This window comes from Garra rufa, chromosome 18 (assembly GCF_049309525.1).
Source record: "Garra rufa chromosome 18, GarRuf1.0, whole genome shotgun sequence".
Taxonomy (NCBI): Eukaryota; Metazoa; Chordata; class Actinopteri; order Cypriniformes; family Cyprinidae; genus Garra; species Garra rufa.
In genome coordinates, this window is record NC_133378.1 from 42,571,839 (window position 1) to 42,585,369 (window position 13,531).

Sequence of the window (13,531 nt, forward strand, 5' to 3'; positions counted from 1 at the left end):
AAATGAATTTCATAATTTTCAAAAAATCATAATAAAACACTTACTAAAAATGACTAAAAATTGAATATAATAAAGTAAAAAAATATTATAAATACATTTTTTAAAAAATACATAAATTCACTTACCAAGAATTACTTAAGTGAATATCAAAAAAAGTCAGAAAATATATTTTTTTAATTATTTAAAAATAAAAAAACAAATAAAACACGTACTAAAAATTAAACAATTTTAAAATAAAACAATAAAAATAAACACTTACTTAATTACTATAGTGCTTACTAAAATTACACCATAAAAATTTCAAAAAATTAATTTCACAATAAAAAGTCATAATAAAACACTTACTAAGAATAACTAAACTATATAGTTGTATATTGCGTGTGCTGACCTGTGGTGAAGATGAGCAGGCCGCTGAGTGTGAGGTAGACGGCTGCTTTCCTGCGGTCCATCTGCTGCTGCAGCATCAGTGCACTGGTGATGTCACTGTTCAGCGTGACCTCTGACCCCTCCTCCAGCGGGACCAGCTTCAGCTCAACGGGAGGGACTCGCCGCCTGACCCCGCCCCCTTCCTCAACGCCCTCATTGGCCTGAGCTCCGCCCCCTCCAGCCTGATCACACACAGTATAGGACGCATCAGCTGTCAATCAACTCCAGAAGAAATCGACAATAAATGTGTTTACATTTCAACAACACACATGCACACGCATAAACATACACTGCCGCTCAAAACTTTGGGATCAGTAAGATTTTTAATGGTTTATTTTATAAATAATAAAAAATACTGTAATATTGCAAAAAGTTATTACAATACAGCGGGGAAAATAAGTATTTGACACATCAGCATTGTTATCAGTAAGGATATTTCTAAGTGGGCTATTGACACAAAATTTACACCAGATGTAGCCATCAAGCCAAATATTGAATTCATGCAAAGAAATCAGAACATTTAAGTATACAAGATGAGTCATAATAAATAAAGTGAAATGACACAGGGAATAAGGATTGAACACATGAAGATAACAAGGTGCAAAAATGACAGAAAGCCAGGAGATCACCTGAAATCTGTCAGTATTGAGAGAGAAACCCTGCCCCCTATCAGTACTAATTGATATCAGCTGCTTTAGTCCTAATTGATGGCCTATAAAGGCTTCTCATTACCCAGAAGGCACACAGGAAAGACTTCATGATGGGTAAAAGCAAAGAACTCTCTCAAGATCTTCGTAATCTTATCATTGAAAAGCATTTTGATGGGAATGGTTATAGGTGCATTTCCAGAATGCTGAATGTTCCTGTGAGCTCTGTGGAGGACATTATCCCCCCATAAATGGAGCATCAGTTCACCATAAACCGGCCACGATCAGGTGCTCCACGTAAGATCCCTGTCTGAGGAGTCCAACGAATAATCAGGAGAGTTCTCCAAGAGCCAAGAACCACTTCAGGAAGACCTTGCATCAGCAGGTACTGTTGTTTCAAAGAAAACTATAAGCAATGCACTGAACCGCCATGGCATCCATCCATCCACGCTCACCACGAAAGACTCCACTGATGAACAAAAAGCATGTTGAGGCTCGGTTAACGTTTGTGGATTATTGGGAGACTATAGTATGGTCAGATGAAAGCAAAATTGAACTTTTGGCAGTCATTCTACACCATGTTTGGAGAAGAAATGTCTCTGCCCACCGCCCCAAGAACACCATACCAACAGTTAAGTTTGGGGGTGGAAGCATCATGGTTTGGGGCTGCTTTTCAGCAAGGGGTACTGGCAGACTTCATATTATTGAAGGCAGGATGAATGGAGAAATGTACCGGGACATTCTGGATAAAAATCTGCTGCCATCTACCAGAAAGCTGAAAATGAAAAGAGGATGGACATTTCAGCAAGACAATGATCCCAAACAAGGCCAAGGAAACAATGAAGTGGTTTCAAAGAAAGAAAATCAAGTTGCTTGAACTGAAGATCTAAGTTCACAAAAGAGGCCCAAGGAACCTTCAAGATTTAAAGAGCGTTTGTGAGGAAGAATGGGCCAGAATCACTCCTGAGCAATGCAGACGACTGGTCTCTCCATACAAGAGGTGTCTAGAAGCTGGAATCACCAACAAAGGCTTTTCTACAAAGTATTAAATAAAGTGTGTTCAATCCTTATTCCCTGTGTCATTTCACTTTATTTATTATGACTCAACTTGTATACTTAAATGTTCTGATTTCTTTGCATGAATTCAATATTTGGCTTGAAGGCTACATCTGGTGGAAATTGTGTCAATAGCCCACTTAGAAATACCCTTACTGACAACAATGCTGATGTGTCAAAAACTTATTTTCCCCGCTGTATATAAATAATTGTTTTTATCTTAATATACTTTTAAATATAATTTATTCCTGTGATCAAAGCTGAATTTTCAGCATCATTACTCCAGTCCTCAGTGTCACGTGATCCTTCAGAAATCATTCTAATATAGCGATTTATTATTAGAATTATCATTGTTGGAAAACCTTGTTTTTGGAACCGGTGATTTATTTTATTTTTTTTAGGATTCTTTGATGAACAGCAAGTTAAAAAGAACAGCATTTATTCAAAATATAAATCTTTATATTAAATCTAATATTAGAAAACTGTAGTAATGATGCTGTTCAAAAAATTCAGTTTTGCATCACAGGAATAAATTATATTTTAAAGTATATTAAAATAGAAAACCAGTATTTTACAATTAAATAATATTTCACAATATTACAGTGTTTCCTGTATTTTTAATCAAATAAACAAAGCCTTGATTAGCAGAAAAAAAATAGTTTAACTTTTGAGCGGCAGTGTATATATCTTTTTTTTTTTTTATCTGGTGTACTAAAATAACTAAAACTGAAATAAGAAATTATTAACGTTACATAGAAATATGAAAAAAAAAAATTATTTATAAAATATATTTTTAAAAATGACATAACACAGCAAAATTAAAAAGGAAAATATGTGTAATAAACAAATAACTATTAATTTCAATTAAAAACTAAAACTATCTCAATCAAAAATAACACTGGCTTGAACTGATTTATCACACTGATCATGATTTTTATAAAGCAAAAATAACCAAATCTGACAGAAACACAAACAGAAAGATGAACAATAAGTTTAAGACAGAAATTTTTCAATAATGCATATATGTGACACTAGACAACAAAACCAGTCATGAGGGTACATTCTTCAAATTGAGATTTATACATCATTTGAAAGCTGCTAAATAAGCTTTCAATTGATGTTTGGTTTGTTAGAATAAGACAATACTTGGCTGAGATACAACTATTTGAAAATCTGCAATCTGAGGGTGCATAAAAATCTAAATATTGAGAAAATCACTTTTAATTGTTCAAATTAAGTTCTTATGAATGCATATCACTAATCAAATGTAAGTTTTGATATATTTACAGAAGGAAATGTACTAAATATCTCAATGGAACATGATCTATAAATAATATCCTAATGATTTTTGGCATAAAAGAAAAATTGATCATTTTGACCCATACAATGTATTGTTGGCTATTGCTACAAATAGAAACTAACTACTTAAGTCTGGTTTTGTGCTCCAGGGTCACTTATGTTTATTTAAGCTGATCAACAGATGAATGGAATAATGATCAAATGACTGATAAATGAAGCTCTTACCCCAGAAATCAATCCTGCAACAGAATCCATCATCCTTCAACACCTGTTTCACACAAACACACTTAGAGACGTTACATTTAATAGAGACTTCTATTGTTTTAATAAACAGCTAGTTGCAAATACCTCACAATAAACAGCGAATAATGAACATTTCACACAACAGGCGTCACTGTGAATTTTATTGTCTTTATTCCAGACGGTTTCACAACAGCATCAGCCAGACTGACGTTGTGGATTATTTGCATCATGTTGGAAACTCCTGTGTTTTTGATCAGTCAACAGATGTGATGCAACAGCTCGAGCTCATTTCCCATCAATCCCAGCGCTGATGACATCACGGCCATCTCTTGCATTCCTCAGTCTATCTGTCCTGTCCAGCGACTGATAAACCACAGCGACCGCGACACACCCCGAAACCAGACTCACATGCTGAACACCAGCATCACATTAAACAACAGCTAACTAGATCGAAACTGTTTGCCAAGACTTGAGGCTTGAAAGATTAAAGCAGATGCAAAAGTTTCAAGTTTTGAACTTTATATAGATAGATTAGATGATTAGCATTGTGCTAGCATAATTAGAATGCAGCTACACAATTAGCAAGTTTCTAGCATGCTTCTAACATGTTTCTAGCCAGACTAGCAAGTTGCTAACATGTTTCTAGCCTGACTAGCAAGTTGCTAGCATGTTGCTAACATGTTTCTAGCCTGACTAGCAAGTTGCTAACATGTTTCTAACATGTTTCTAACCTGACTAGCAAGTTGCTAGCATGTTTCTAACATGATTAGCTAGTGTCTAACATGATTAGCAAGTTGCTAGCATGTTTCTAGCCAGACTAGCAAGTTGCTAGCATGTTTCTAACATGATTAGCTATTGTCTAACATGATTAGCAAGTTGCTAGCATGTTTCTAGCCAGACTAGCAAGTTGCTAGCATGTTTCTAACATGTTTCTAACATGATTAACAAGTTGCTAGCATGTTTCTAACATGATTAGCTAGTGTCTAACATGATTAACAAGTTGCTAGCATGTTTCTAACATGTTTCTAGCCTGACTAGCAAGTTGCTAACATGATTAGCTAGTGTCTAGCATGATTAGCAAGTTGCTAACATGATTAGCTAGCGTCTAGCCTGACTAGCAAGTTGCTAGCATGATTAGCTAGTATCTAACATGTTTCTAACATGATTAACAAGTTGTTAACATGTTTCTAGCCAGACTAGCAAGTTGCTAACATGTTTCTAGCCTGACTAGCAAGTTGCTAGCATGTTGCTAACATGTTTCTAGCCTGACTAGCAAGTTGCTAGCATGTTTCTAACATGTTTCTAACCTGACTAGCAAGTTGCTAGCATGTTTCTAACATGATTAGCTAGTGTCTAACATGATTAGCAAGTTGCTAGCATGTTTCTAGCCAGACTAGCAAGTTGCTAGCATGTTTCTAACATGTTTCTAACATGATTAACAAGTTGCTAGCATGTTTCTAACATGATTAGCTAGTGTCTAACATGATTAACAAGTTGCTAGCATGTTTCTAACATGTTTCTAGCCTGACTAGCAAGTTGCTAACATGATTAGCTAGTGTCTAGCATGATTAGCAAGTTGGTAACATGATTAGCTAGTGTCTAGCCTGACTAGCAAGTTGCTAGCATGATTAGCTAGTATCTAACATGTTTCTAACATGATTAACAAGTTGTTAACATGTTTCTAACCTGACTAACAAGTTGCTAGCATGTTTGTAGCATGATTAGCAAGTGTCTAGCATGTTTCTAGCCTGACTAGCAAGTTGCTAGCATGTGTCTAACATGATTAGCTAGTGTCTAGCATGATTAGCAAGTTGCTAGCATGTTTCTAACATGATTAGCTAGTGTCTAGCATGATTAGCAAGTTGCTAGCATGTTTCTAACATGATTAGCCAGTGTCTAGCATGATTAGCTAGTGTGTAGCATGTTTCTAGCATGATTAACAAGTTGCTAGCATGTTGCTAGCCCGACTAGCAAGTTGTTAGCATGATTAGCTAGTGTGTAACATGTTTCTGGCCTGACTAGCAAGTTGTTAGCATGATTAGCTAGTTTATAGCATGTTCTTAGCATAATTAACAAGCTACTAGCATTATTGTAATCGCTGGGCTAGGCTAGATAGTTAAATAGAAATAATAGAATGGTAGTTTGAATGGATCAGAAATAGTTGATAGAAGGTCCGTTTGATTGAGTCTGAAGGGATTCTGGCAGTTTAAATTTGAATTTTGTCAGTTGGAGTTTGAATAGTGTTGGTCAGTTGAACATTCCCTCAATGGAAGTCTATGGGATTATTATGAGCTTAAGTAGAAGACCTAATTACATTTTGGATGTATTTTTGTAGCTGAAACCAGTCCAGTGACTGTCAAAGATCTACAAGATCATGAAGAACTGATGAGTTCTCGCAGACATGTGAAAGAAGGAATCAAAAATGGCTAATGCGTTATTATATTACAGGTTTATTTGTGAATCATTCCAGCAGCTTCACAAACTTAAAGACTTGAAGATGATGAGAACTTCCTCAGTCTGACACATTCACACAAAACACACAGTGATTTAAAATATTAAGAAATCTAAAGTTTCAGTTTTAAAATCACAAAAATGAACTTAAACTTACAAGAAAATATGAAATCAAAACTGAAAATTTTAAAATAAGACATCAAAACAAAACGTACTAAAAATGATTAAAATCATGTGTATAACTGAATAAATCATTTTAAAATGAATCAAAATAAAACACTAAAAATGAGTTGAAACTGGCTATGGAAAATATGAAATCAAAATAAATAAAATATTTTAAAATAAAACAAATCAGAACAACACGTACAAAAAATTGTCAAATTATATAATTTTAATATATAATATAATATATAATATAAATTATTTTTAATATAAATTATATAATTTTTATATAAATTAAATAATTTTAAAATGAATCAAAATGAAACACTGAAAAATGAAAATATGAAATCAAAATAAAATATTTTAAAATAAAAATAAATCAAAACAAAAAACACAAGAAAAAATTATTAAATCATTAGTGCCAAATTAAATAAATGACTTTAAAAATAAATAAAACACAAACAATTAGCTTAAACTATAAAAAATATTTTAAAATAAAACATTAAAAAAAGGATCAAATTATAAGACGGTCAAATTAAATTAATTTAAAATTAATCAAAATTAAACACTAGAAAATATAAAATCATAATAAATAAAATATTTTAAGTTAAAAATCAAATCAAATCAAAACAAAACACAAAAAATTATTAAATTATAAGACGGTCAAATTAAATAATTTTAAAATTAATCAAAATAAAACACTAAAATAGAGCTTAAACAGTTAAGAAAATTTGAAATCAAAATAAAATATTTTTAAATTAATAAAACAAATCCAATCAAAACACATACAAAAAAGATGAAATTACAAATTATAAAAGTGTCAAATTAAATTTAAAAATTAATCAAAACAAAACGCTAAAAAATAGCTTAAACTTTAAATTAAATTATAAAATAAATTATAAAAAGTCCAGTTGAAACAGTGATTTTAAAATAAAACAATCACTATTAAACGCTTACTGATAATTCCCATATTACTTACTAAACATTAAATAGTTAACTTTTTAAAAATAAGATCATCAAAATGAAACATGACCAATGAAACTAAATTAATTTAAAATAAAAAATAAAAAACAAACAAAAAATGTAGTCAACTATTAAAAGTCCAACTGAAAAAATAAGCGATTTTAAAATAAAAAAATGTAACACTTGCTATAAATTAAACAAAAAAAGTCAAATCAAAGTAAAATATAAGTCCAATTGAAACAAAGTGATTTTAAAATAAAACAATCAAAATTAAACGCTTACTGATAATTCTCATATTTCTTACTAGATGTTAAATAGGTAAAAATAAGATCGTCAAAATAAAACATGACAAATTGAACTAAATGAATTCAAAATAATAAAAAAACAGTAACTAAAAATTAATTCAAGTATTAAATATCCAATTTTAAAATAAAACAATTTAACACTTGCTAAAAATCAAATTAAAGTAAATATAAAATAATTATAAGTCCAAATGAAAATAAAACAATCAAAATTAAATGCTTGTTAAAATGCTGATAATTCCCTTAATACTTACTAAATATTAAATGGTTACCTTTTTAAAAGTTTGATAATCAAAATTAAACATGACAAATGAAACTAAATAAATTCAATAAAAAATAAAAAACACTAACTAACATTTATTGAACAATTAAATATCCAATCGAAAAAATAAACGCTTTTAAAATACTACTACCTTACCATACTATAAATTAAGGAATATAGTCAAATTAAAGTAAATTATTATTTAAAAGCAATTTTAAAATACAATTTTTTTAACGCTGGCTAAAAATTAAACAAAAATGTCAAAGTAAATTATAATAACTCCAACTAAAAACACTTTCTAAAAAAGGAAATATTTTTACTTGTTAATCTGAATATCATATCGGACATCGGAGAACCATTACAAATGTATGTGTTGTAAAATTATTAAAATATTAACTTAAAATCTCAGGGGGGCTTCAAGTAAATATTTGAGGTCAAAAGGGGTTCGGATGACCAAACTTGCGGGAATTTCTGCATCAGATCATCCAGGAAAATTCATGAGCATCCCAACCTCTTCAGATTGAGATTATGAGACACAATTTCTCATATTAGTCCTAAAAAACAACAACTAAAACATCCAGAAGCTTCTTCCTGGTGAATTCATGACTGCCTTTGAAGCTTTATTTACTCTTTTGCTTCACATATTGATTTCTATTACAAACACACACACAGAGCCAATGTCCACACACACACACACACACACACACACACACACACAGATCTGCTGGAGACAGAAGTGTGTGTTTGATAAGAGCCGTTAAAATGTACAATATTCAGCGAGTACAACTGACACAGAGAGTGATAGGAGAAGATATCAGACCTCCAAAAACACAAACACACGCAAAACTCCTCTAAAACTAGAGCTGCTGATCATGTGAGCGGCTGTAAAGTGTGACATACCTGCTGTCCTGCCGCTGTCTGTCTGATCAATGACCGTCCAAGAGCTCCGCCCCCTGAGGGCTCATTTGACAGGAGCTCCGCCCCCTGAGTGCTCATTAGCTATGAGCTCCGCCCTCATGGGATTCCCTACTCTGTGATTGGTCAGAGCTAATAGACTTCAAGCTGCACTGAAAAAAAAAGGCTTGTCTTGCTTAGTATTTTTGTCTTGTTTCTAGTCAAAATATCTAAAAATTCAATTGAGATGCATTTAGTAAATACGGTGACGCATTGCTGCCGCACACTTAATTTTTTTCCCACTCAGCTATGTCGTTATAACGAGATCTTTTCTCGTAAAAACGACATCTTTTCTCGTTAAAACGACATCTTTTCTCGTTAAAACGACATCTTTTCTCGTAAAAACGACATAATTATCTCGTTAAAACGACATCTTTTCTCGTAATAACGAGATCTTTTCTCGTAAAAACGACATAATTTTCTCGTTAAAACGACATCTTTTTCTCGTTATAACGACATATCATGTCATACGATCTGATCTGATGTTCCTGTTATAGACATTATGTGAGGGAGCTAAACGTTTGTCCGCGCTGCCTTCGCCACAGTTCTGACCTAAAGGAGGATGCACGCTGCTGGAGTTAGAATACACTAGCTATATAGCCTATAGAAATACACTGTTTTAATAATTTTAATGTAATTGTTTCAATTGTAGCAGCATGTTTATTAGGATTAATCTCCATACTAATCTGCCCTCAGACCCAGAGGATTTAAGATGATCAGATCAAAACGCTGAGCTTGGAATATTATTTGGATGAAAGTTTGATTTTACAGAAAATGTAAATAGTATCAGAAATAAATAAAAGAAAAATGACACACGGTTTGATCGTGTTATGATTATGATGATTTCGTTCTGTTTAAAAAATGAAAATAAATAAAGCCAGATTTTTTTTTCATGAAAAGAGAGCTTATGCTTTAATATTTGTGCGTGAGCGGCCCGGAAAAGCCACTTTTCGACTCAGCTTGTCTTTACGGTCTGTCCCATCATGCAGAATAAATGTTCGTCTGATGTACCGCTCTGGGCTGCGTTCTCCGATAACGTTGTCTCTTAGCGTGCTACGAAGACTCAAAAGGTACACCTTAACTACAGCTATACCTTTCCTACGTGTGTTCTCCAAACTATACCTTAGGATATTGCTTAAGGTAAACCTTCTTAAGTGCGACCTTAGCAGGTGCTGTCCATGGTGGAGGTGCTGAATAGGTTGATATCGATGCCCCTCGGTGATCGATTGTGCGCTCTTTCTTTCACAGCGGTATAGGTAAAGTATTGAGAAAACAATGGTTTTTTTTAATAAAGAAGCGTTTTAGAAATAGTACAAACTGCATTTATCGGGGCTCAATGAAATATGTACATGCAGAAATACATGTGTATGTGTTTCAACTTATTCTCATCATTTTGCGTACGAATAACACGACTTTGCAATAGCGTGTAATGCATAAGCCAAAGTCCAATTTTGCGTGCATATGATACGCCAATCCTTCCAATTAACTTCAATGGAGAGAGGATGCGTATAAATACCACGCATCATCTTTTATATAGATGATATAAAAGATGATGCGTGGTATTTGTATGCATCCTCTCTCCATTGAAGTTAATGGGAAGGATTGGCGTATCATATGCACGCAAAATTGGACTTTGGCGTATGCATTACACACTATTACTCTCCACGCACGGCGCCGTCTTTGATTTAAAACAAGTACTCAAGGTCTCGCTGCCATAGCTATAAAGTTTGTGTAAACTCATCTTTCTTTATATAGACTCATAGCCTTTTCTGTCAAATGGTTCGCCCGCTGATGTGCCTCGAGATAGTAATTAAAAAAAGCTAACAACCATGGAAACTTTATTAATGAAAACACTTCCATACACTGGCCAGAACTGGTCCCCCGACTGAGCCTGGTTTCTCCCAAGGTTTTTTCTCCATTTCTGTCACCTGTGGAGTTTTGGTTCCTTGCCGCTGTCGCCTCTGGCTTGCTTAGTTGGGGACACTTTCCAGCGATATCCTATACTATTTGAACTGAACTGGATGATGATATCACTGAATTCATTGATGAACTGCCTTTTACTGAAAATTGATTGTTTACAATAATGCGTTACTTACACACTATTGTGCTGTTTAAATACTGTGCAGTTGTTTTGACACAATCTGTATTGTTAAAAGCGCTATATAAATAAAGGTGACTTGACTTGACACTGGGTGTAGGCTATAACAACTTAAGTATTTTATGTGTAAAATTTTAAAGTAAAAAATGCAATTTTAATACTAAATCAGATTTTATATTAAATGTTCATATAAAATTTTCTATTTGTAATTAAACTGCGATGTAAAAAAGCTTTTTGCGTGGTGCCCACTAGCGGTATATGAACCGCCAGCAGCGGTAAGGTATAGCTAAGAGCGCTCCAGACCAACCTTACGAACGTATGACTTACAGAAGGTATACTTAACTAAGAAGGTTTCGGAAAACACATATTAACGATAAGGTACTTCTAAGGTACAACTTAAGAACGACGTAGCGTTAAGGTGGTTTCGGAGAACCCAGCCCTGCAAATTAGTCACAATAACGTTTCTTTGCAAGTCTCATATAAAGCTCACTGCACTTTTCGGGTCGGCGGTACCAGCGCGATCCCTTACTTTGTGATTACAGAGGAATGAAATATAAATGTCTGCTTTATTTTATGTACTTCCACAATAACAACAAAACGTTACAAATTGCCTTTGTAAAAATACAGGGTGCGCTCTCGCAATTTATGTCTCTCTATGCAGCTTGAAAGGTCTACTTCAATAAAAGAATCGAAAACAAAATTGTGTTTACTTAATTCGTATAAATCCAACAAGAGGTAGTGTACAGTCTTTCCCGTGTGAGTTCATTATCTGTTACCTACCATTGTGCTTACAGCCAGCGCAGCATATTTCCACAGTAGGCTATAATCCAGATGAAAAACCGGATTCGTGGCTTGATTCAGATAAAAATAAAATTTAATAATATATAATAAATAATGTATAATTTGTATATAATCATAAGTATCAAGGCCGCCCAGGCATGTTCAATTAATATTCAAGCAATAAGCTCATGTGTTTTACCCACGAACAAAAATATGAAGAATCAAGCTTTTCGTTTTTCCGTTTCTCAAACAAAATGAAATAATAATAATAATAGGCTACTCAAATTGTTATTATGCTTATTATTATTATTATTATTATTATTATTATTATTATTATTATTATTATTATTATGATTATTATTAGGCGTATTATTATTTTTATTATAAAATCTTTTTGATTGATTTAACAGCAAATCGAAATATGAGCAGAAATAAATAAATAGAATTCATAATAAGGAAAATATAATAATAGGCCTAATAATAATAATAATAATAATAGCTTATTATTATTATTATTATTATTATTATTATTATTATTATTATTATTATTATTATTATTTCGTTTTGTTTGAGAAACAGAAAAACGAAATTAAGCTAGATTTGTTTGTATTTTTGTATTTGTATTTATTCTGCATGATGCGATAGACATGAAGACAGGTTGAGTTAAAAAAGTGACTTTTCATTGCCGCCCACATATAATTATTAAAGGTCCGTGTACCTACGTATAATTGGTTTTCTCGTTTTTGTTTTCAAAACAAACAAACGAATAAATGATTGGTTTATGCAATATTTACATTTTCTCGGGAACACAAAAACGAATTTCATTCATATTTTCAATTTTGTTTTCATTACACGTCGTTCAAATGCAGATATTAAAAAGTCAACAAAACCAAATCGAAAAATTAGAGTTTTTTTTTTAACAAAGCGCGTTTTAGTACACCGGAAGCTCGCTGCTGCCGCTGAAGGTTTTCACTTGAGACGGGCATAAACACGGAGCCCGCTGTGTCACCTGCAGGAGAAAAATAATCAATCCGTGGCGAAGGTTTTGCAATTCGTCCCCTGAGTTTATAAACAGTTTCTGAAAAATTATAGAGTTTGGAGAGGAGAAGGTAAAAAGCAATACAAAACTGTACCGGTTATGTTAATTATTTTGCTTTCAAACTGAATGCAATGTAATAATATATATTTAATAATAACATTAACAGCATGCATCTATCTCTGGGTGAAAAGCTTATAATAAAATCACCAAAATATGTCTTCATAGAATGAATAGTTCGCAAACACATTTCTAGGTTATTTAAAAATAGAACATTCATGAATTATTGTATTAGAAACATTTTACTGTCTTAAGTGCACTCATTTATTAGCCTATAAATTTAAATAATAATAATAATTACTATTAGTAGTAGTTTTATTTATTTATGGTGACGCAAACAGCTTATATACTGTTTCAGCTATTAAAATAGTTCAGCAAAGTGGTTGCTTCATTTCGTTTTTTTATTAAGTTAATTTAGAAAAACGTTTAGAGCATTTTATTGTTCGTTCAATATATATATTTTTTTAAGTAACGACCAAGCAGCCAGCGGCAGACAGTGAGTTGATCATAGCTTGTGTTTGATCAGTTTTGCCTTCTCAAATCATCACGACTTGCCTACAATAAAATCTATAGGCCTAAAAGTGTTCAAGTATAAAACAATCTTAATTTCAACATTAAACTAATATAAAAGTGTTTATATTCACCGCCTGTGTTTTATCCCATTGGCAAGTAGGCTATTGTAAAATAAACGCTAAAACGCTTGTGTTTTCTGAGTCAGTGTCTCGCAAGGATGAAGTTGCCGATCGCCATTTCCTCTTTGGACGCGCCTTTAGAGAGAAATTAATCTTTACA

The 13,531-nt window shown here is 32.7% G+C and overlaps 1 protein-coding gene across 1 annotated transcript in view; it reads right to left on the minus strand.

The window, feature by feature from the left end:
* tfr2 (transferrin receptor 2) overlaps positions 1–3,716 on the minus strand; it is a 29,181-nt gene extending 25,465 nt beyond the window's left edge. Inside the window, exons 1-2 of the mRNA XM_073823554.1 lie at positions 3,654–3,716; positions 389–608 (exon numbers count right to left, since the gene is read on the minus strand). Coding sequence (XP_073679655.1) covers positions 389–608; positions 3,654–3,686 — 253 coding nt within the window. The 5' untranslated portion in view covers positions 3,687–3,716. The remainder of the gene's footprint in view (positions 1–388; positions 609–3,653) is intronic.
* Positions 3,717–13,531: the final 9,815 nt, after the last annotated feature.